This window comes from Lampetra fluviatilis, chromosome 66 (genome assembly GCF_964198595.1).
Source record: "Lampetra fluviatilis chromosome 66, kcLamFluv1.1, whole genome shotgun sequence".
Classification (NCBI taxonomy): domain Eukaryota; kingdom Metazoa; phylum Chordata; class Hyperoartia; order Petromyzontiformes; family Petromyzontidae; genus Lampetra; species Lampetra fluviatilis.
The window spans coordinates 5,959,980-5,985,006 of NC_136340.1; the positions used below are offsets into that span (position 1 = coordinate 5,959,980).

General features: G+C 50.4%; 1 protein-coding gene across 1 annotated transcript in view; it reads right to left on the reverse strand.

The window, feature by feature from the left end:
* Nucleotides 1-25,027, reverse strand: part of LOC144952142 (alpha-2-macroglobulin-like) — a 60,338-nt gene that overhangs the window by 16,336 nt on the left and 18,975 nt on the right. The window contains exons 10-24 of the mRNA XM_078882545.1: nucleotides 24,356-24,465; nucleotides 20,490-20,663; nucleotides 19,304-19,543; nucleotides 17,535-17,595; nucleotides 16,973-17,115; nucleotides 14,257-14,406; nucleotides 12,458-12,607; nucleotides 9,698-9,857; nucleotides 6,894-6,975; nucleotides 5,054-5,279; nucleotides 3,734-3,860; nucleotides 3,138-3,259; nucleotides 2,409-2,460; nucleotides 2,042-2,128; nucleotides 688-864 (exon numbers count right to left, since the gene is read on the reverse strand). Of these exons, the coding sequence (XP_078738671.1) occupies nucleotides 688-864; nucleotides 2,042-2,128; nucleotides 2,409-2,460; nucleotides 3,138-3,259; nucleotides 3,734-3,860; nucleotides 5,054-5,279; nucleotides 6,894-6,975; nucleotides 9,698-9,857; nucleotides 12,458-12,607; nucleotides 14,257-14,406; nucleotides 16,973-17,115; nucleotides 17,535-17,595; nucleotides 19,304-19,543; nucleotides 20,490-20,663; nucleotides 24,356-24,465 (2,061 nt within the window). The remainder of the gene's footprint in view (nucleotides 1-687; nucleotides 865-2,041; nucleotides 2,129-2,408; nucleotides 2,461-3,137; nucleotides 3,260-3,733; nucleotides 3,861-5,053; nucleotides 5,280-6,893; nucleotides 6,976-9,697; nucleotides 9,858-12,457; nucleotides 12,608-14,256; nucleotides 14,407-16,972; nucleotides 17,116-17,534; nucleotides 17,596-19,303; nucleotides 19,544-20,489; nucleotides 20,664-24,355; nucleotides 24,466-25,027) is intronic.

Genomic DNA, 25,027 nt, shown 5'->3' on the forward strand with positions numbered 1-25,027 from the left:
TGATGGGTAACTCTAGACACTGACAGACTGGTCTCTGATGGGTAACTCTAGACACTGACAGACTGGTCTCTGATGGGTAACTCTAGACACTGACAGACTGGTCTCTGATGGGTAACTCTAGACACTGACAGACTGGTCTCTGATGGGTAACTCTAGACACTGACAGACTGGTCTCTGATGGGTGTCTAGACACTGACAGACTGGTCTCTGATGGGTAACTCTAGACACTGACAGACTGGTCTCTGATGGGTAACTCTAGACACTGACAGACTGGTCTCTGATGGGTAACTCTAGACACTGACAGACTGGTCTCTGATGGGTAACTCTAGACACTGACAGACTGGTCTCTGATGGGTAACTCTAGACACTGACAGACTGGTCTCTGATGGGTAACTCTAGACACTGACAGACTGGTCTCTGATGGGTGTCTCTAGACACTGACAGACTGACTGGTCTCTGATGGGTATCTCTAGACACTGACAGACTGGTCTCTGATGGGTGTCTAGACACTGACAGACAGACTGGTCTCTGATGGGTAACTCTAGACACTGACAGACTGGTCTCTGATGGGTGTCTAGACACTGACAGACAGACTGGTCTCTGATGGGTATATCTAGACACTGACAGACTGGTCTCTGATGGGTATCTCTAGACAGTGACATACAGCCACACTGATCTGACACTTACCAACTCGTAGAAAGTTGAGCGCCTTTTCTCGGACCGCGTCCGTCAGCTGCCCGGAGTTCTGCAGGTACTCCTGGATGTAAATGTTGGGCGCGAACTTGACCATGTTCTGCTCCCCGCATCCCGTCGGTAGGGTGAGGAGCTTGTCCAAGTTCTGAAGCGCCGAGCCCATGATGTCCCCTGGAGGGCGACGAGGAAGGCTCAAGTCATCCTTGCTACCCTGTGTGTGTGTTGAACTTCTTTCGCACCGTACGTAGCCAACCGCGCTATTATAAACGTAAAACGTACGAAGTTTTTGTTTAACAGCCAAGGCCCCACTGAGTCGCTATGTGGGCTGCTTTTTCATGAGCAACGTGGCTATCACAAATGATAGCCCAATGAAGAGGGGGCCTCTATCAGTCGTCATTACGTCAAAATTTACAGCAGCAGCAGCAACCAAATAGACTCAGCGTGTGCTGCTGATACTAAATGTGGATGGAAAAGAAAACCGGGGGACCCGAAGAAAAAGTCCACGCGACCACGTGGGGGAGAGAGAGGAAGGCCAGCTACAAATATACAGCAGCAGCAGGCGTCAGGTTCGGGATCGAACCCACGACCTCCTGCATACAAGGTGAGAGAGTTAACATCTCCTAGCCGTAGTGGGTGAGCGGGTGAGTGAGTGGGTGAGTGATTGCGTGAGTGGGTGAGTGAATGAGTGAGTGGGTGAGTTGGGGAGTGAGTGAGTGGGTGAGTGGATGAGTGGGTGAGTGAGTGGGTGAGTGCATGAGTGCGTGAGTGAATGGGTGAGTGCATGAGTGCGTGAGTGAATGAGTGAGTGGGTGAGTGGGTTAGTGAATGAGTGAGTGGGTGAGTGTGTGAGTGAATGAGTGAGTGGGTGAGTGTGCGAGTGAGTGGGGGAGTGGGTGAGTGGGTGAGTGGGTGAGTGGGTGAGTGAATGAGTGAGTGGGTGAGTGCATGAGTGCGTGAGTGAATGAGTGAGTGGGTGAATGCGTGAGTGAATGAATGAGTGGGCGAGTGGGTGAGTGAATGAGTGGGTGAGTGAATGAGTGAGTGAGTGGGTGAGTGCGTGAGTGAGTGAGTGGGTGAATGAGTGAGTGAGTGGGTAGGTAGGTGAGTTTGTGAGTGGGTGAGTGAGTGGGTGCGTGTGTGAGTATATGAGTGAGTGGGTGAGTGAGTGCATGAGTGCATGAGTAAATGAGTGAGTGGTTGAGTGGGTGAATGAGTGAGTGGGTGAGTGAATGAGTGAGTGGGCCCTGCTGTGCCCTATTGGATGAATCCGGCCCCTGACTTCTGCCAGGGGCCGGAGTGTTTAAATCGCTGATGGCAGTGCCAGACCGGGGCCGAGTGTGAGACTCACCGGCGATCGTGGCGTACGCCCGGGCAGAGCCCAGGATCACGTTGGCCGGCAGGGACATGTTGAAGATGAAGCGCTCGGACGCTGGCGCTGGGAAGGAGACGACGCGGCAGAGACAAATCGAAACAGAAGTGGCGGTGGTGGTGACGGTAGTGGCGGTAGTGGCGGTGACAGCGGTGGTGGCGGTGACGGTGGTGGTGACGGTGGTGGCAGTAGTGGTGGTGGTGGTGACAGCGGTGGTGGTGGTGGTGGTGGTGGAGGTGGTGGCGGTAGTGATGGTGGTGGCGGTGGTGGCGGTAGTGGTGGTGATGGTGGTTGCGGGGGGAGCTCCATGAGTGGGACTGTGTAAGTGGTCCCACAGGAGACTCACATTTGGGGCACAGGAGAGAGCTGTATGCAAGCTCTTTTGGAATCCCCTCCGGCTGAAACAACAACAACAACCACCACAACAACAACCGTGTCAACAACCACATCAACAACAACAACATCATCAACAACAACCACATCAACAACCACATTGATAACGAAAACAATGCTCCTGATGACGTCACTGATGGTGGTGGCGGTGATGTCACCTGGATAATGATGACGATGGTGATGACGACGATAGTGACTATGGTGACGATGGTGGTGATGGTGACGTTGGTGATGACAATGGTGACGATGATGGTGAGGACGATGGTGATGATGATGGTGATGACGATGGTGACGACGATGGTGACGATGGTCCTGGTGATGACGATGGTGATGATGACGATGGTGATGATGATGATGGTGATGACGATGGTGATGACGATGATGATGTTGACGATGGCGATGATGATGATGTTGACGATGGCGATGATGATGTTGACGGTGACGGTGATGATGATGATGACGATGGCGATGATGGTGATGATGATGATGATGACGATGACGATGGGGACGATGGTGACGATGGTGATGATAGTCCTGGTGATGACGATGGTGATGACAATGGTGACGATGGTGACGATGGTGATGTTGATGACGATGGTGATGGTGACAATGATGATGACGATGGTGATGATGACGATGGTGATGATGACGATGGTGACGATGATGACAACGACGACCTCACCTCGACGATGACGCTCCGCACCACCGTGTCCACGGCCCCCTCTTCCGGCACCACCACCACCTCGTTCCCGCAGGGCTCATCGCTGCGCACCGCTGCCGCCCTCACGCTCACGTTCACCGTGCCTGGCACCGCGCCCCCAGTGGGACGAGAGACAGGCGAGGGGGGGAAGGTGGAGGGGAGGGGTGGAGGAGGTGGAGGAGGAGGGGGAGGAGAAGGGGGCAGGGAGGGGGGGAGGGGGGGAGGGAGGGAGCTCAACTCAGTGCCACTGCCTCCATCGATACCCCAGCACGGAGTAGAGGTGGAGGGTGCTAGTGGGGGGCTCACCCAGGGTAGTGGTAGGAGTTGTGGTAGAGGTAGTGGTAGAGGTAGGGGTAGAGGTAGTGGTAGTGGTAGAGGTAGGGGTAGAGGTAGTGGTAAGGGTAGAGGTAGGGGTAGTGGTAGGTGTCGAGTGTGCGAGTTGGGGGCTCAACCAGGGTAGTGGTAGTGGTAGGGGTAGTGGTAGGGGTAGTGGTAGAGGTAGTGGTAGAGGTAGTGGTAGAGGTAGGAGAAGTGGTAATGGTAGTGGTAGAGGTAGAGGGTGCGAGTTGGGGCCTCACCCAGGGCGAGCGGCTCGATGAGGAAGCTGAAGAGGCCCTTCCTGTCGGGACACACGCAGCTCGCGGCGCCACGGGGGCCTCCCGCGGCCACCGCAAAGTGCTCCGAGTCCAGCAGCGTCACCTCGATCTGTAGCAGCAAAAACAACATCCCCACCAACATCACCGCCACCGCCAGCATCACCACCTCCACCATCACCAATTGGAGCCGGTCATGAGCACACTGCCAAGGTATTGAAAACTCTCCACTCTCTCCACAATTGCCCCATCACCAATTGGGAGTTGTGGGGGTAATGTGTCCGATGGTACAAAATACCCAGGCAGGTGCTTCGTTTTGGTGGGGCCGATGGTAAGGCCCCACCTCTTGGTGCAAAGCTCCAGGTTCAGCAGCAGCGCCTCCAACTCCTCCTCTGAGTAAGAGGCAATTACTAGATCATCGGCATACATGACGTGGTTGAGCAATAGGGAGCCATCCCTTGACCGCACCCGGGCATCGATCAGCCTCCCATTGTATCTGTACCAGATGGAAATTCCTCTGGTACAGCTATTGAAGGATTCACTAACTACGAGGTCGAAATAGATGCTAATTAATGTTGGAGCCAGTTAATATCCCTGTCGCACCCCAAGGTGTACGGGGAATGGCTCTGACTCCTGGCCACGTAGTTTTACCCGGGCCCGCTCACCATCATGAAGTCCTTAATGATCGTGAGCAGAAGATCAGGGACTCTGAAAGCACGAAGAACAAACCATATCTCAGGCCTACTGATGGTATCATAGGCCTTGACCAGGTCAATAAAGCAGAGATGTAGGTCTTGTTGGAATTTCCTACACCTCTGCTGTAGCAAATGGACAGAAAATGGCATCTATGCAGGACCGCCCTTTCCTGGAACTGCATTGGGACTCCACAAGCCTCTCCTCAACGTTCCTGGCAAGGTGATGTTGGATAATTCTTGCCAGGACCGTTCTGAGTACACTGAGGAGTGAGATGTCCCTGTAGTTGTTACAGTCTGTGGGGTCCCCCTTCTTAAAGAGGGGGACCACCAGGGTATCCTTACAATCCTGCGGAACCCGTCCAGTGGTCCAGACTGTTATTATCACCATCATGAAGGTCCTTAATGATCATGAGCAGAGGATCAGGGACTCTGAAAGCACGAAGAACAAACGAGATCTCAGGCCTGCGATGATGAATTTTTCGCTTGCAACTTTCATCGGCAAGCTGAGACCAGGCCACTGTGCGTTTGAATGGGGGTCCTAGATGGACACCCACCACCGGAGTGGAATATCACCACCACCACCAGCAGCAGCAGGAGAGGTGCCGGTCACCTTGAGGCAGCTGTGCAAGTAGTTGTGGACGCTGATGGCGAGCGGGAAGGTCTCGCCGCGCACCACGGAGTAGGGCAGCACGGGTTCGACGAAGAACGGGGTGAAGACTCGGAGCGAGGAGACCTCGGAGAGGCCGAAGCCCGCCGGCGACGAGCAGAATGCCGAGGCCTTCCACTCGGTGATGGAGTCTGGCACCTTTACCGCCACCTGCTCCAAGCCAGATTCACTTGGGGGGGCGGGCGGGGAGGGGGGGCGGCGGAGGGCGGCAGCGTTAGGATGGGGGGGGGGGGGGGGTGATGGTGACATTAATATGAGGTGTTCGGAGACTCGGGGGAGGCTGGCCAGTTAACCATCAGCTGGGGGCAAAGCTCCTGGCCAGAGATTGGGTGGGTGAATGAGAGTGCGGGGGCTTGGCTGAGTGAGTGGATGAATGAGTCAGTGAGTGGGTCAGCAGGTGAGTGAGTGGGTGGGTGGGTAGGTGAGTGAGTGAGTGAGTGGGTGAGTGAGTGGGTGAATGAGTGAGTGAGTGGGTGGGTGGGTAGGTGAGTGAGTGGGTGAGTGAGTGGGTGAGTGAGTGGGTGGGTAGGTCGGTGAGTGAGTGAGTGGGTGAGTGAGTGGGTAAGTGGCTGAGTGAGTGGGTGAGTAGGTGAGTGAGTGAGTGGATGGGTGAGTGAGTGAGTGGGTGAATGAGTGAGTGGGTGAATGAGTGAGTGGGTGAATGAGTGAGTGGGTGGGTAGGTGAGTGGGTGAGTGGGTGAGTTAGTGAGTGGATGGGTGAGTGAGTGGGTGAATGAGTGAGTGGATGGGTGAGTGAGTGAGTGGGTGAATGAGTGAGTGGGTGGGTAGGTGAATGAGTTAGTGGGTGAGTAGGTGAGTGCGTGAGTGGATGGGTGAGTGAGTGGGCCTCCAAGATAATCAGGACCCCTGCCTCCTGCTGAAGACTGCCGTGTCTTGGTGTCACTACACCGAGCGTTCGTCAAAGCGGAGGCGGTGAGGGTTAGCGGGGCGAGGGAGTGGCGGAACCTGGTCTGGTGGCGGCGATGGTGGCGGTGGTGGTAGTGGTTGTGGTGGTAGTGGTGGCGATGGTGGTGGTAGCGATGGTATTGGTGGTGGCGATGGTGGTGGTCACGATGGTAATGGTGGTGGTAGTGGGGGTGATGGTGGTGGTAGCGATGGTATTGGTGGTGGCGATGGTGGTGATGGTGGTGGTAGCGATGGTAGTGGTGGCGGTGGTTGCGATGTTGGTGGTGGCAACGACGACGGTTATTGGCATTGATGGAGGACGACAAAGGTGGTGGTGATGGCGATGGTGGTTGGTGGCGATGGCGATGGTGGTGTCAGTGGTGGCGATGGTGGTGTCATTGGTGGCGATGGTGGTGTCATTGGTGGCGATGGTGGTTGATGGTGGTGGAGGTGGTGGCGATGGTGGTGGTGGTGTTGGCGATGGTGGTTGGTGGTGGTGGTGATGGCGATGGTGGTTGGTGGAGGTGGCATTGGTGGTGATGGTGGTGTCATTGGTGTTGATGGTGGTGATGGTGTTGTCAATGGTGGAGATAGTGGTGTCATTGGTGGCAATGGTGGTTGATGGTGGTGGAGGTGGCGGCGATGGTGGTGGTGGTGTTGGTGATGGTGGTTGATGGTGGTGATGGTGGCGGCGATGGTGGTGGTGGTGTTGGCGATGGTGATTGATGATGGTGGTGGTGGTGGCAGCGATGGTGGCGGCGGTGGTGGTGTTGGTGGCGGTGGTGGCGGTGGCGGCGGCGATGGTGGTGGTGGTGTTGGCGATGGTGGTGGTGTTGGCGATGGTGGTGGTTGGTGGTGGTGGTGATCCTGGCCTCACCTGACTGGGTAGAGATCCCAGATCCACGTTTCCGGGAAATATTCTCTGACGGTCTCCTTCACCATCTTGAACATCGCTCCGCCTGTGCATTTTAACACAAGTGACATGAGTTTCGATTTAAAGCTTTCGTGACTGCAGGGATTCATCTTCTTGGTTCTTTCGGTAAAGTCACGTAGAAGGGAAGTAATAAAATAATAAAAATAAAACATAACAAAATAATTATCACGACGTTTCGGCCACAACACAAGCAGCAGCCGTCCTCAGACGCTGTCTCCCCGACAGACCTGTTCTTTACCTGAGGACGGCTGCTTGCGTTGTGGCCGAAACGTCGTGAGAGTTATTTTATTATGTTTTATTTTTATTATTTTATTACTTCCCTTCTACGTGACTTTACCGAAAGAACCAAGAAGAGGACAAGTGACATAAGTTACACACGTTACACAAGTTGCATCATGTACACGAGGTACACAAGTTACATTAGGAACATAAGTTACACAAGGAACACCGGCTATATTTCCTTTATTCCTTACCTCATTCCTTTCCTCCTTCCTTCCTTCATTCCCTTCCTCCTTCCCTCCTATCCCGAATCATTCCCCCCTTCCCTGATTTATATAACCGGAGCCGGGGAGGGCCTTGAAGCCGCCACATATTTCGCTTCCCAGGAATGAACCCAACTCATGCAGCAGCAAAGGAGGAACACGTTGGTGACAGGCCGTGATCAGAGGTGGCAAACGGGTTTTGATACCCGTACCCGACCGCACCAGGGTCCAAAACGGGTACCCGTACCCTACCCAATACCTGGCTACCCGTACCCGGCCGGGTATCGGGTAGGGTACGGGTACCTGATTGCGACCTCTGGGATGAAGCCATGTTGCAGGCGCGGGTGGGTTGATTCTAGGAACTTGAATTGTGAGAAGAGACAAGACGTTGGGAAATGAGTGACACACGGTGACTCACCAGTGACTCACGGCCTACCCGTACCCGTACCCGGCCGCACCAGGGTCGAAAACGGGTACCCGTGATGGAAATAATTCTCTTGCACGGGCAAAGGAGTGACCCGGGTAATGTGTGAGAGAGCGAGGGAGGTAGGACGCCATGGCAAAGCGCCATAAACTCCCTGCCCGCACGACGGAAAAAATACAGCGCAAAGAGACGAGAATGTCCCACGTCGACAAACATAGGCACACAGTTTTGTCTCTCTCTATGTATCTCTGTGATATCTGTCTGCTTATTTGTCTGTCTATATATCTCTGGTTCTGTGTTTTATTCTCTCTCTCAAATTTAGCATTCTCAGGAAGAACGTAATCAACCAGGTAGGGTGTTGACCGTTATGTTATCCGACTCTCTGTTGTATTACATTTCTAAGTATACTAGATTTGTGTTTCTATTTCATTTATACCTGATGATGATTGCTTGTGTTGCAATCGAAACGTCGTATGCTAGTATTTAATTTATTATTTTCTCTTTATACGTCACTTTGCAGAAAGAACCAAACAGTAATTCCTGCAGTCACGAAAGCTCCAAATTAAGTTTGAGACCCAAAGAATATGAATTCCTACAGTCACGAAAGCTTTTAAGTCACGAGACGACCCCATTGTTTCATTTGAACCGCGTGCTCGCGAGGTCAGACCGTCGACGCTTTCGAACTATTCGAAACGCATTCGACGAGAACGCATTCTGCGTGGATATCGCCACTCTGAGGTGCTGCCCATTGTTATGGTTTAGCCACGTGATCGCGAGGTTTGACCATTGATGCTTTTGTGATCGTCAAGTACGGATTGACTTGGTGCGTATTTTTGCACGGGCTCCGCCATCGCTATGCCGATGATAAGAGTTTGATGTTGGGGTAGGTTGAGATTAAAGTTGCTGAGATAAATAAAACAGGTTTACGAGTAGATTTGAAGCTTTCGTGACTGCAAGGATTCATACTCTTAGTTTTTTCGGTAAAGTCACGTAGGTAAAAAAAAATGAGATTGAAATTAATCTGGCTGTGACGGTCCCACCTGATGACGGAGACTTGTGTTGCCTCCGAAACGTCGTGATTTTTATTATTTTATTTTTATTAATTTTTATTTCATTTTTTTACCTACGTGACTTTACCGAAAAAACTAAGAGTATAGGTTTACGAGTGCTCATCGTCGTAATGATGAACTGTATCCCGCGGTGAGATCTGAATCCCAAAACCTGACACAGTTATACATCATAATTGTGAAAGCAAAAAATCATGAATGTAGAGGCAGAGAATCATAAATGTTGAGATGAAAGCGAGAATCATTGATATTATCACAATTGGTGAAGCATGCTCCTAGGCAACGAGAGAGACAATAATGATAATCGCACCACATAATAATTGAACACGAGATGACACACACACGCACACACATAATCACATACACACACACGTAATTTTTTGTTAAGACACGTTCAATTAATTACACTTAACACATATTTGTTGTTAATTGCACTTAATTACATACATTAACATATTTTTGGTTGTAATTTTCAATTTTTTTATTCTTATTTTAGTATTTTTTAATCATATTTCTTACTTAATATTTATTTTAATAACAATAAATACAACATGATGGTGGCGGAGATTAGTGGTCGTGGTGGTAGTGGTGATGGTGACAGTGGTGATAATGGTGGTGATAGTTGTGATAGTGGTGATAGTGGTGGTGGTGGAGACAGTTATAGTGGTGGTGGTGGTGGTGATAGTGGTGGTGGAGATAGTAGTGGTGGTGGAGATAGTGGTGTTAGAGATGGTGATAGTGGTGGTGGCGGTGATGCACATCTGAGATTGGTACCTTGCCCCATGGGACCAATATTTCCACGATTACTGAACGCCAGACCTGGGCTTGCGACAGTTTCCATGGAATAGGCGATGCGTTGTCGATGGTGCATCAGCTTATGGCAATCCACCGACCTCTTCACGGTTGTGTCGGTCAGAACCACCAGGCCCATGCCCTGTGAGTTAAAGAAGATAACGGTTGCGGTAGTGATTGTAATTATAATCATTATTATAATTATCAGTCGACTGACTGAGATGACTGGCCGATGCACCACCTGTGCCCCCTACTGTGCCAAGTTGCTGTACTTTAGCCACCCGGCGCTCCGCTCGTTGTTGTGAGCATCGCTCCACTGCTCTCCATGGTTGCTGGAGGGCGACTGCCTCCACCTGCCCAGTAGCGGCCTTCACGAGCCTCCTCTACTGAGGCCGATCTTGACACTGCTGATACTAGTCATTGGCAAGTCCACACAGCTATACATCCACTTATACCACATTACACCATTTCCTCTCTAGCAAATGCCGTGCCCATTTAGCACTCTCCAGCCGAACAAAAGCTGTTTAGGCATGCGGTGGCTGGGCATGCGGGCTACATGACCCAGCCAACGCAACCTTGCCTGCCTGAGGAGCTCGCTGAAGGGACTTTGTCCAGATCTTTCAAGGATTTGTGAGCTCCTAAATGTTTCTAACCAGCAAAGATGTCCCGTTAGGGGGGTCCACGTTTCACAAGCATAGAGAAGGGAGGGGATGACTGTGGCCGAGAAGACCTGACGCTTCGTGTGGAGCGATGGACCCGTTAGCTTCCACACAACATTCGGCAGCCGGTGAAAGGATAATGCCACTCGACTGATTCGGAGTGAGCCGGTCATGAGCACACTTCCCAGGTATGGGAAACTCTGCACTTTCTCCACAACTGCCCCATCACCAATTGGGAGTTGTGGGTGTGGAGTGTCCGATGGTACAAAATACCAAGGCAGGTGCTTAGTTTTGGTGGGGCTAATGGTAAGGCCTCACTTTTTAGTGGCAAGCTCCAGGTTCAGCAGCTGTGCCTCTAAATCCTCCTCTGAGTGAGCAACAATTACCAGTTCATCAGCATTCATACAATGATTGACCAATAGGGAGCCATCCCTTGACTGCACTCGGGCATCGATCAGCCTCCCATTGTATCTGTACCAGATGGAAATTCCTCTGGTACAGCCATCGAACGCTTCACGAACTACGTTGTCAAAATAGATGTTAAATAATGTGGGAGCCAGAGGACATCCCTGTCGCACCCCAAGGTGAAGAGGGAATGGCTCCGACTCCCGGCCACGTAGTCTTACCCGGGCCTGCTCACCATAACGAAGTCCTTAATGATTGTGAGCAGAAGATCAAGGACTCTGAAAGCACGAAGAACAAACCAGATCTCAGGCCTACTGATGGTATCATAGGCCTTGACCAGGTCAATAAAGCAGAGATGTAGGTCTTGTTGGAATTTCCTACACCTCTGCTGTAGCAAATGGACAGAAAATATGGCATCTGTGCAGGACCGCCCTTTCCTGGAACCGCATTGGGGCTCCACAAGCCTCTCCTCAGCGTTCCTGGCAAGGCGATGTTGGATAATTCTTTGCAGGACCGTTCTGGGTACACTGAGGAGTGAGATGTCCCGGTAGTTGTTACAGTCTGTGGGGTCCCCCTTCTTAAAGAGGGGGACCACCAGGGCATCCTTCCAATCCTGCAGAACCCGTCCAGTGGTCCAGACTGTTGTTATGATGTCATGTAGGGCAGTCTGTGCACAAACGCCATCCTCCTTTAGCAATTCGCTTGGGAGATCATCTCTGTCCGATGCTTTTCCTGGTCCCAGACTCTGGGTCGCCTTCAGTACTTCCTCAACAGATGGCACCTCAGCCAGACACAAAAAGTAAAAATCCCCCGTATAGCCTTAACAGTCTGTAGGGGCAAGTGCTGTTAGCGAGCACCTATGAAGGCCGGAACGGTACACGAGGGGGTGGGTGGCCAGCACCACGCCCGACCGCCTTTGTTTCCCCAGTGGCGATGTTTACACGCCACACAAGGTACTCATTTGAGGCCGAGTCGACCTAGGGGAGGCCCAGGAACGGTTCAGATAATCGTCACTGGTGTTGACCATGAGTGGGAATCGAACCCGGGTTGCTGGGTTCATAGTGCAGCACGCTACCCATTACAATACAGTCAGACACACACCCAGTGACACACACCCAGTGACACACACCCAGTGACACACACCCAGTGACACACACCCAGTGACACACACCCAGTGACACACACACAGTGACACACACACACCCAGTGACACACACCCAGTGACACACACCCAGTGACACACACCCAGTGACACACACACAGTGACACACACACACCCAGTGACACACACACACCCAGTGACACACACCCAGTGACACACACACACCCAGTGACACACACACAGTGACACACACACAGTGACACACACACACTTTGCAGCACCACCTTCTCCTGGCACACCCAGGAATCGGCGCTGGTGGTGGAGATAAGGATTGTGGTGGTGGTAGAGATGAAGATAGTGGTGGTGGTGGAGATGGTGGTAGTTTTCGAGATCATGATAGTGGTGGTGGTGGAGATGATGATAATGATGGTGGTGATGGTGGAGATGATGATAGTGGTGGTGGAGATGATGACTAATGGTGATTCTGATGTTGGTGGTGGTTATGATGTTACTGGTGGTCACGCTGTAGTATTGTTCTTGTTGGTGGTGGTGTTGTGGGCGTTGTGGAGCAAACACCTTGAACAGCCGATGCACGCTATTTTGGAAATCATCCATCCATACACCGTACGATCGTTTGCGCCGTCGATCATGTTCCGAGCTGCAATCCCACCGCTCGATTCCGTAGTCGTAGTAAGTGAGGTCCTGCACCTGAAGCCTTTGGAAAATCTGTCGGGACAAATCGCCGCGAGAGCAGACAGAGATGCAGCGAGAAGAGAGAGTTGACTTTCTTTTTTGTTTTGTTCCCATAAGATGTTTACAGCCAATTTATTGACATCGTGTCTACGATTCGCGTGGGAGTGAGATTGAACAGATGGAGATTAGTCCACACACTCTGCTGCTGTACAACCGCCTTCTCTTGACAGAGCCAGGGGGTAAAGCGCCTCCTCGACACAAACCCACGGGAAAATAGGTTTTTAGTAATAGGGTTTTACCCTTTCAAATGGTACAAAACTGACACCTTTATACAAGGCATCATGTTTGCAATAACCACAACACAAGCAGTCAAAATGCAAACAAAAAGAAACAACTCTGATGATGATAATGATATGCACTTTCTTTGAAGTTGATTGGTCCACACCTGAGACAGCGTTTCTTAGAGCCCCAAGGGGGCTCGTATTTTCCTGTGCGATTAGTCCACAGGTGCCCATGGGCAGATCCCCTAAATTGCTGCAACCCTGGAGGGTGCTGGTTGATGTTGTTCGGGTCGTGCGTCCACAATGTGTCCAAATTCGACTTGGTAAGAGGAGTTGGTTTGTTCACTCCTCTCGTCTGAAGCCGTTTATTGCGCCATTCAATTTGTTTCATCTCCATATCACAGGGGCCGAGTATCGGGTATACCCGATGAGCTGGGGCGTGCGTCTGCTGACGCCGGTCCTCAGGAGAGTGTTTCTGTCCCGTCCACAGGCGCTGCGCAATTTATGCCTCGCAAGCAGTGGCTCGTGTCGGCCTCGCGTGCTCCGGACGTGGAAGATCGGATGGTCCGGCCTACTGCTCTTCGTGAGGAGCCGGCTTCGTCCGATTGATTGCTCATTTCCCCCGGGTCGTCCAGGACGGAAGAGCCCAACCCCCCTGGAGGTCCGGCATCGCGGACTCTCTCAAAGACTCGGATTGCATAATCCCCGCACGTTGCACACTCCCATGCCGCCTGTGGTTGTCGCGCTCGCGTGAGTCATGGCGAGTAATTGGCTGATCCTGCGCGCCCTTGGGCTCACGAGCGTCGTTACGCGTTGTGGGTGGGAGATGTAGATTGCGGGGGCCCTGCATGTCGCGATTGTTATTGTTCTTGCTCGGCATTATTTTTTATTGTTCGCCAGCGTATAATTGTGTTGAGGAGTGGAGTGCTGACGTCAGGTCACACTCGCCTCGGGGGAATGCCGTCAGGGTAAAGTGACGTCATGCCCCCCGGGGTATTTGAGGGGAGACCCGTGACGTAGACGGGGTCTTCACCGTGAGCCAGAGGAGTGAGTGGTTAGGAAGTAGGGGGCTCCGGGAAAGAGGGTTGGAGATCCACGTCAAGCTTGAAGAAGCCTCCAGCCTCGCGGTCCGGGACCCAGCTTGTGGTCCGGACCGGGATAGTGGAAACGTGTCTAGTTCTGCCGTAGCGTGGTTAGTTGGGTGGTCACCGCCCGAGAGTGTGTTGTGTTAATAGCCTGGAGTGCGTTGTGCTGAGAGTTCAATAAAAAACGCGTTGCTCCCAAGAGAAGGTCTGCGGCTCAGTTGGACTCACTACATTACTATTGCTTCATTAGTGCTGTTATTGTTGTTTATTTTATTGCCGTTCTTGTTATTATGGTTGTTATTGTTGCCCCCCTTACCGACTCGGCCGACAGCTGAGCTTCGGGCTTGAGGAGGAGGACGCTCTTGTCGACGACGCGCAGCGCGCACAGAGAGCCGGGAGACGCACGGATCGACAGAGTGGACATGGCTCCCGGAAGTTCCTGCTCGTGCCCAAATCCCACAGACACCTGCGCACGCGGACACACGCACACACGTACGCACACGCACGCACACACACGCGCACACGCATGCACACGCACGCACGCACGCACATGCATGCACACGCACGCACATGGACGCGCGCACACGCGCGCACACACACACAAAGACAAAGATCTCCCCCCCCCGTATAGCCTTAACAGACTGTAGGGGCAAGTGCTGTTCGCGAGCACTGATGAAGGCCGGCACGGCACGCGAGGGCGTGGGTGGCCAGCACCACGTCCGGCCGCCTTTGTCTCCCCCAGAGTTGCAATGTTTACTACACACCGTACCAAGTACTCATTTTGGGCTGAGTCGACCTAGGGGAGGCCCAGAACCAGTTCGGATAATCGTCATTGGCGTTGGCCGTGAGCGGGAATCGAACTCGAGTCGCCGGAGTTCGTAGCGCAGCGTACCGCTAACCGCTGCACCACCGCTCGCCACTCGGAAACACGTCCAATCCACTGCAGCAGAATGGGAGGCTCCTCCCCCTCCCCTACCCCCCGTCCTTCGCCTTTATGACGTCACAATGCTGTTCCTGGGAACCCCCCACCCCCTGTTTTCCCCATAGACTAAGAGTAGAATCGGTAGCGACGTCACTTGCCGATGTTTTTTTTTCCTTTCATCGGCCGTATTCAGCCACGGTGGCTATGAGATGTTAACTACCTCGCCTGGTACGCAGGAGGTCGTGGGTTCGAACCCGACCGAGACGATGCCTGCTGCTGTATATTTGGAGTTTGCGTGTCTCTCACTCTCTCATCATCACCATTACGGTGGCTAGGAGATGTTAACTACCTCGCCTGGTACGCAGGAGGTCGTGGGTTCGAACCTGACCGTGACAATGCCTGCTGCTGTATGTTTGGAGTTTGCGTGTCTCTCACTCTCTCATCATCACCATTACGGTGGCTAGGAGATGTTAACTACCTCGCCTGGTATACAGGAGATCCTGGATTGCAGTCTTTCCTCGTGGCCGCGTGGATTTTTCTCCGGGTCCTCCGGCTTTCCCCTCAACATTTAGAATCAACGTCTCTACGTGTTTAGAGGTATTTGGTTGCTGCTGTAAATTTGTGATCGCCAGGTCGCTTCTGGAAAATGCCCTCCCTAATTACAGACCAATCCACACTACCATACACAATAAACTCTACACTACTATCCACTACACTACTACATACCTGCCAACCCCTAATCAGTGCCCTACCTTGTTAAAGACCAATTCAGACCTTATTGATCACCCTGTGCCCGTATAAATATCAAAGTTTAGCCTACAAAGTCCCATCCCAAGGGACGAACATAAACAGCCAAACTAAAATATAGTGCCCGTATTGAAACGGCTGTACGCCGTATAGACCTGAAAACTCAATTCGCTGTACAATAATACGGGGTGAACCGTTTGGGTTGACTGGCATGTTATACATAGATGCAGGTGGGGCTTCATACCTGGCAAAATAGAAACTGTTTAGTTTCACGACATCGCAAAGCGTTCCTGGAAACTCCCCACAGGCTAGAATAGAAACATCACTTGCGCCGGATGCGTTGTGCCGACCTTTCATCGGCCGTGCCGAGCTCGGGTTTTGAAGCGCTAAACATCGTCCACTCAAGAGTCATTCTGAGCAGACTAGCGCGAGCTAAAGTCACGTCGGAAACCGGGTCGACTCTGTCTACCGGGTGGAAGGCTCCAACTACTGAGCTGCCATGGAGCCTCTTTTTCAGAAGCGACGTTTTAAGCTATCACAAATGATAGCTTCTGCGAAGTTGACGGCTTATTGTCACCACGTGCAAATGTTACGGCAGCTGCCAAATGTTTCTAAAGGCGTGAAGTGAACTTTTGAATGTGGAGGGGAAAAAAAAACGGAGGACCCCGTAGAAAAATCCACGCGACCACGGTGAGAGAGAGACACAAACCCCAAATATACCCCAGGCGTCATGTAACTAAGGCCTTTATTTAACCCAGTCCTTAATGAAAACCAGACCTTCATGCAACCCAGGCCTTATGTAACTAAGGCCTTCATGTAACTCAGACCTTAATGAAACCCAGGCCTTTTGTAACTAATGTCTTCATGTAACTCAGCCCTTAATTAAACCCAGGCCTTCGTGTAACGAAGGCCTTAATTATGCCATGGGAGGTAATGCCATTTGACCCACGACCTCCTGCATACCAGGCGAGGTGGTCAACATCTCCTAGTAATGATGTGAGAGAGACACACGGACTCCCAGCATACAGCAGCAGGCATCTTCGGGGTCGAGATCGAACCCATGACCTCCTGTATACCAGGCGAGGTGGTCAACATCTCCTAGTAATGATGTGAGAGAGACACGCGGACTCCCAGCATACAGCAGCAGGCATCATCGGGGTCGGGATCGAACCCATGACCTCCTGCATACCAGGCGAGGTGGTCAACATCTCCTAGCCACCATATTAATGATGCGAGAGATACACGCAGACTCCCAGCATACAGCAGCAGGCATCTTCGGGGTCGAGATCGAACCCATGACCTCCTGCATACCAGGCGAGGTGGTCAACATCTCCTAGCCACCGTGGCCGCCATTGTGGCACACCTTGTTGGGGAAGCACTTGTGCACGGACAGGGCGAGCGTGTCAGCCACCGTCTCGTTGTTGAAGACCATCCAGGCGAGGAGTCGGGCCGTCGGTGCAAAGCTGTGTTTAACCTTGAGCTGAAAGTGATGGGAATGCGCTTTGCCTGTATGCGCACACAAACACGCACGTACACACACACATACACGCACGTACACACGCACCAACAATAACAACAACCGCTATGCGCGTTAAGGCAATTGCGTGAAGTGTCGAATGCTCCCTGGCAGGTCCACTAACAGGGTTGGGACTCACCATCAGCCCCATCAAACCAAAGCACCTGCCTGGGTATTTTACGCCATCAAAATACTCCATCCCCTCAACTCGCCCATGAGTTGTGGAGAGAGAAAGAGAGTGGATAAGTTTGTGTACCTGCGCAGTGCACATATGTCTAGCTCCAGTTTGGAATACACAGACATACACAGACTTACATAGATACACATACATGGCCATTGTTAACCCTTGCCACCTCCCTGTGTAATTCACAGTGTATCAGAATGCAGGTGGTGTAATTAATTATCGTACCCAGGTACACTTTGTCAATGGTGAAGGACTCCGTGTGCAGGATATTTCCTCTTGACATGACCTGAACAACAATAAAAACAAAAACGCCAACAATATCACCTCAATGCATACTTACTACTATTTTAACTATTTTTTTCTATTTTAAAAAGATGGGTTTTCAAAGCACACCTGTATTTCGGCGCTTTATGTAAATCTTACATAAGATGCTGTGTGTGTATGTTGAACTTCTTTTGCACCGTACGTAGCCAACCATGCCATGTATGTGTAATGACAATAGTGCCTAAATGTGGTGTGAGGGGACTAGTGGCCATGGGAGGTAATGGCAGGAGAGTCAACTGCAGTACGAATGGACTAGTGGCCACAGGAGGTAATGACAGGGGAGTCAGCCTGCGGTATGAATGGACTGGTGGCAACGGGAGGTAATGGCAGGGAAGTCAGCTGCAATACGAATGGACTAGTGGCCACAGGAGGTAATGACAGGGGAGTCAGCCTGCAGTACGAATGGACTGGTGGCCACTGGAGGTAATGACAGGGGAGTCAGCCTGCAGTGTGAGTGGACTAGTGGCCACAGGAGGTAATGACAGGGGAGTCAGCCTGCAGTACGAATGGACTGGTGGCCACTAGAGGTAAATACAGGGGAGTCAGCCTGCAGTGCGAGTGGATTGGTGGCCACGGGAGGTAATGACAGGGGAGTGAGCCTGCAGTGTGAGTGGACTGGTGGCCACCGGAGGTAATGACAGAGGAGTCAGTCTGCAGTTCGAATGGCCTGGTGGCCATAGGAGGTAATGACAGGAGAGTCAGCTTGCAGTGCAAATGGACTGGTGGCCACGGGAGGTAATGACAGGGGTATCAGTTGTGAGTGTGAAGGAACCGGTGGCTACCGGAATGTTCGAGGAGGGAGCGTGGTCAGGTGATGGAAGCGGACGGTAGAGTCTGCCAATAGAAAGAGCGTCCAGAGTCGGCAAGAATTATCGAGAAGGGTGGTGTTGCCTCATGTTGATCTATAAGGGAGACTAGGGGCCGTTGCAGTGGGATCTCCGCCTGATGTTAAGTGAACGCGTCTTCAACAAAGTGCCATCTCAAGAGAAGTGTGTCAAGGCATCATTACATATGTATGTTGAACTTCTTTCGCACCGTACGTAGCCAACCGTGCGGTGTGTGTGTGTTGAACTTCTTTCGCATCGAACGTAGCCAACTGTGCTCATCGAAGGTGCGGCGCGGCGGTGGTGGAAGGACATCAAGTTAAAGATGACATAGGAATCAAGTGGCCGTCCTAATTTTGACAGTGGTGGGTGCATTGACCGTGGAATACCACGTAGTGCGCGGTTCATGGTGGATGTTAAAGATCCCCACCGGACGTGATTCGAAATGACAAGGCCATGTTGTGCCGCTCATCGTTTGTCCAAATTGGCCCCCCGATAACAGAGCTACCCGTCTTGAAAATTCTCGTCCATTGGTCACGTGTAAGCGAGTCTGTGTGTTAGTGAGTGAGTTGCCGTGTGGGTGGATGAGTGGGTTAGTGAGTTAGTCACTGTGTGGTTGAGTGAGTGGGTTAGTGAGTGAGTCGCTGTGTGGGTGAGTAAGTGGGTTGGTAAGTGGGTTGGGTCGCTGTGTGGGTGGGTGAGTGGGTTAGTAAGCAAGTTACTGTGTGAGTGAGTGAGTGGGTTAGTGAGTCGCTGCTGTTGCGGGTGAGCGCGCGAGTGACCTCTGCCATAACGACGGTGAAAAATGAGATTCGCAGGCAGAGAGACAGAAGCGACGGCGCTCACCAGAACATTGATAACAGGATGCACAACTCCTCCCGTGTGGCCGTCACCGGCGCTGCTCCTGTTTTCTTTCAGCACCAGAAGCAGGCGCAGAGAGACGGAGGAGCCGCACTCGAGCGTGTGAGCGACGCGGTCCAGCTGGAGGAAGCTGTCGCTGGGCGAGAAGAACGCGCTGATGGTGCTGTAACCCTGCTGGTAGGTCACACTCGGATGGGCGGTCGAGTTGAACTCGGGGTCTGTGGCCTGCGGGGTTCATTGTGGTGGTGTGGGGTGGGGTTGGTGGGGTGGGGGTGACACATACGGATGTGTCTCTTAAAGCAATACAACACAAATTGGGAAAATTCCACAGAATATATCATTAATGCCTTCATGTAACTAAGGGTTATATAGCTGGGGCCTTCATGTAACCCAGGCATTAACGAAACCTAGTTCTTATGTAACTAGGGCCTTCATGTAACTCAGGCTTTAATAAAAACTAAGGCCTTATGTACCTAAGGCTTTCATTTGACCCATGCCTTAATTAAACTCAGGCCTTATGTAACTCAGGCCTTAATGTAACCCTGGCATTAATGAAACCCAGTTCTTATGTAACTAAGGCTTTCATGTAACCGAGGCCTTAATTAAACTCAGGCCTTATGTAACCAAGGCCTTCATGTAACCCAGGAATTTATGTAACCCTGGTGTTAATTAAACCCAGGCCTTACGTAATTAAGGCCTGCATGTATCTAAGGCCTGCATGTATCTAAGACCTTCATGTAACCCAGGCATTAATGAAACCCAGACCTTACCTAACTAAGGCCTTCATGTAACTAAGGCTTTCATTTAATCCACTAGTTAATGAAACCCTGGCCTTATGTAATTAAGGCCTTCATGTAACCCCGGCATTAATTAAACCCAGGCCTTACGTAACTAAGGCTTTCATGTAACCTAGGCCTCAGTGAAACACATGCCTTCAGGTTACAATGGCTGGGAGTTGCACAGTGGCAATAGCCCCATCACCCCAGGAACAGAGCCTTGACCTCTCAGAGTCCTTAGAAGATGTCGATTCGAAGATCTCAGGGGGACCTCGTCAGAGAGTAAACACGGCTCAGGTCCTTGCAAACATTGTGGGAGCTAATAGCATCGAGTGCCTCTGCAGGTCAGCAGCAGGATGCACCTCTACTGGAAACACCGTGGGCCCATGATTCACCTCCAGGAAGATCGTGTCGGACTTATTGAAGTCGCCCGTGTCTATTGTGAAAGTGAACGTTCCGTCTGCCCCGGTGTGGTGCTGGCTTCCGGGAGGAGCGGCGTTGCCTTGCTTCACGGTCAGGCTGACGAGTTTGTGTGGGACCGGACTGCCATCAGGCCTCTCCACCTTCACCTGTGGAAACATGGATGGACAAGTTAGACTCCCGGCAAAGGTGGCGATTATCTGATGCGGTAAAACTAAAACGAAGGCCAATATTTATTTTAGGATTTAAAAAATGTATTTTACCAGGTAAGGCCCACTGACATATGTAGCTCTTTTTCAGAAGCGACCCGAATATCACAAATGATAGCTCAAGGATGTGGCTTATTGCGTGGAAATGCATAGCAGCCAAATACTCTTAAGCGCATGTTTCTAAATGTGAAAGGGAAACAACGGTGGACTCAGAGAAACAATCTACCCGACCACGGCAGTGCCGGATGATCCTAATAGCAAAAGTATAATATGCTACAGGCCCTGCACTTTCAAGGCCCCCGTACTAAATGTTTTAAAGCTATCAATTTCGGTGCAGTGATTCTGCATTTACTCTATCACTATAGAAATATACCGCCTTCAACTTTTACGAACGACTGGGTGTTTAGGGTTAGCGATATGTTGCAATATCTGGTTGTATAGCAAATTAAAAAATACAATTACTTTACTATGCAAGTAAAAAATGTGTGTTTTAAAATTTGTGTGTTTTATTCAGGGCCCCTTTATAACATACTAGCGGGAAGTACCCGGCATTGCCCGGGGGGAAATATATTTCAAAACCTGTCTTTTCTATAAAACATAACATATTACTTACACAAATACTAAGCTATTGTGAAAGCCCGGCGTTCTGTTTGTCTGTCCCTTTGTCGATCAACAAAATTATAAGAGGCTGGCAGAAGTCCTGAATCAAAAAGTAATAGAAAGTGGGGGATAAACACCCTACATACAATAGAGTAGTATCTAGTGACTCTGTAGTATTAACTGGCTCTACAGTTGTATCTGGCTCTACAGTAGTCTCTACTGACTCTATAGTAGTATCTATTGACCCTATAGTAATATCAAATTACTCTTTAGTAGTAACTGCTGACTTTTCAGGAGTATCTGCTAGCTGCAGTAGTATCTACTAACCGTAGTAGTCGTATCGACTGACTCTACAGTAATATCTACCGACTCTATAGTAGTATGAACTGACTATAGTAGTAACTACTAACTCTATAGTCGTATCTACTGACTCTGCAGCAGTAGAAACTGAAAAATACACACAATGCCGAGGTAAATTCTTCACAGTGTGATGTCCTCTGCTCCCCCCCCTACGCTAATGTGTGTACTTACTACGAGAAGGTCCGTAAATAATCATCTAGTCCGTAGATACTACCGTAGTGCGTGAGGGGGGATAGTGGGGCGGGGGGGGGGTATAGCGGCCCAGCCCCAACCGGCCAAGGCGCCACCTCGGCCGGCTGGGCAAACTAGGCGAGGCCGGGGGCTCTGCACGGGACAAGGCCTCACCACCGCACTCTGTTAAGTTAGTCGTTAACTGCGTCGATATATACTATTATCGGGTCGGTATATACGACTACAGAGTAGGTAGATACTACTGTAGAGTAGGTAGATTAGTCCGATCACGACATCAATACGAGATGGGTTACATTGGCTACCCATCAAACGTAGCATCCCTTGCAAACTACGTCTACCCATTCCACAAGTACTCGATTTGAAAATGTTGTAGTGGGTTTACTCTCCAATACATAGCCGGTTAGTGCTGTACTAGTAACGAATTGGTCACACGTTTTGTTCTCATGACAATCCTTTAAAAATTGGCTGTGTCAGGTGGTGGTGGGTCCAATGATACACATTCATATTTACCAGATCTAACCCCAAAGAAACGTGTGGATAATATTGGTCGTGAAAGCCCTACTACTACTATGTGTTAAACTCATCCACAAGAGCATGAATCAATTCCACTCCAATTCTATCTCGGCCCAGCAGTGATACGAAATGAGTTACACTGGCTACCTATCACACATAGCATAGCTTACAAGCTATGTCTACAATAATCTGAATGAATCCACCACAATGCTATCTCGGCCCAGCATTGGTATGAGACGGGGATACTTTGGCTGTGTACCAGTGCAAGAGAAGTCTGCGACCTCTTTTGCAATTATCCATGTAGTTTCGGTGATCTGTGCCCAACGCCTGATGCTCTGTACCACCGGGCATAACGCTGATGTGGAGGCTGCGTGGATTTTCATGCAATTTTAAGTATATTTGTTCTTCACAAAAGGCTTATTACTAAAATTGTAACTTATTGTTAGTTTTTTATTACTAAGGATAATCGATTTTCCACAAAAAATATACACTGGCGCGTTTTAGGATTTTATATGTTTGTTTTGCACAGTCAAAGAATGATAACACTGGTCAACACACTTTTTCTGGCATAAGGTATTCCAACGGTTTTCAAATGTGGCATCAGTTTTTGTCTATCACATCAGGTTATTGAGATATCAAATATTGCATTTTCAATAAAAACTGCAGAAGAAAAATATTAAATAAATGTGTATATCTACATAAAATATTATAAAAACACTATCCTAAAAATACAGCACCATATTTTAACACTAAAGCAGTCACTGACTGGCAAAAACTTGCAATCATAAGTGACAGAGTTAATTCGGGTAAAATCAATGAAAATGGGGTATGCCGATAGCATAAAAATGAGATGCGATAGAGCAAATCTGAGATCAGATTTGGAATCAGCTCCCTGAAATTAGTCTAAAACAGCTGCAAAAGTCCAGGCCAGAAAAAAATGCTTTTTTGTTGTTGACCAGTGTAATACGTAATCTTTCCAGTTCTCTCATTCCTGCATTCGTTATCGCTGTCAATAAGTCACAAGCACAAACGCCTTTCGAGTACATTTGCTTTGATCTCAACGAACCTGCTCTTTTTGTTCCCCAACAGACAACTTTACTCGGTTGCCGCCTTGCCAAGACGCAACGAAAATTTCCAACCAACGACACCAAAGTGCCGATTCAACAACAAATGAACTCGCGAGGAAAACTTTCCGCGTACATGACCGTCAAATGGTCTTACAATTCAAACCCAGTGTTTACATTTCGGTCACCAAATGTAATTTTCATACGAACCCGTCACAGGACGGCACGAGTCATTTTAAAGATAAACTAACGGCTCGGGGAGAAACAGACTTTTGACTTTCGATTTAAAGCTTTTTCCGTGACTGCAGGGATTCATCTTCTTGGTTCTTTCGGTAAAGTCACGTAGATTGGAAATAATAAAATAATAAAAATAAAATATAATAAAATAATTCTCACGACGTTCCGGCCACAACGCAAGCAGCCGTCCTCATTCAGACGCTGTCTTATCGACAGACCTGTTCTTCACCTGAGGACGGCTGCTTGCGTTGTGGTCGAAACGTCGTGAGAATGATTTTACGTTTTATTTTTATTATTTTATTATTTCCATTCTACGTGACTTTACCGAAAGAACCAAGAAGACTTTCGACTTTTAAACAACTTTCATTGCCGCCAGAAGCAAATGCACTGGAGGCGATTTCAACATGAAATACACAAAGTCACCATCAAACAAATGAAAACAAACGCTACAAATCGACGCGCTGTGGCGCTAAAAGCACCGTGCGCAGTACAAAGGAAAAGTCACGTGGTTGTGGTGCAGAGAGGTTCGCTTTGCAAATGCAATGTCGGGTACCCGGTTGTTGACAAGCTCAGAGGGCGACTTCTAACGACAACGAGGGGGATGAAGGCGTAATGATGGGTCATGATACACCGCAGTTCTGCTGGGATGTGCTCTGCTCAGGTTACCTTTCCCACAATTGGAAGCCCGTATCGGTACCACGAGGGCATGTCGACGAACGAGATCCGGGTTATGTCCGTCTCAAAGTTCTTCTCTGCCTTCTGTTTCATTTTCATTCCTGTGCAGGTGGTGGGGGGGGGGGGGGTGCAAAACAAAGAGCCTTTAACAGACTGTTGGGGCCAGTGCTGTGGGCGAGTATCAGCACCGATGAAGGCCGGGACTGTGGCATACGAGGGGGTGGGTGGCCAGCACCACCCCGGCCGCCTTTGTCTCCCCCCAGTGGCGAGGGTTACACATTGCACCAGGTACTCCTTTGAGGTCAATTTTACCCACGAAAATCCCGGGACCGGTTTAGGAAATCGTCGCTGGTGTTGGCCGTGAGCGGGAAATTGGACCTGGGTTTGCAGCACAATGATAACCGCTACAATACCGACAAAGATCCCCCGCATAGCCTTAACAAACCATTGGCATGAGTGCCGTGAGCGAGTAGTGTCACCTATGAAGGCCCTTCATCGGTGAGATACGGTCTCGCACCATTAATCCTCCACCACCCGACTTGGCAGGGGTGGAGGAGTGGGGGCAGTGGGGGTGGGAATGTGGCAATCGATCTTGGTTTTTTTTTTTACCCCCAAAACTTTCGAAAAGCAAGCGAACATTTTCGACTGGAAGATCGAGCGTCG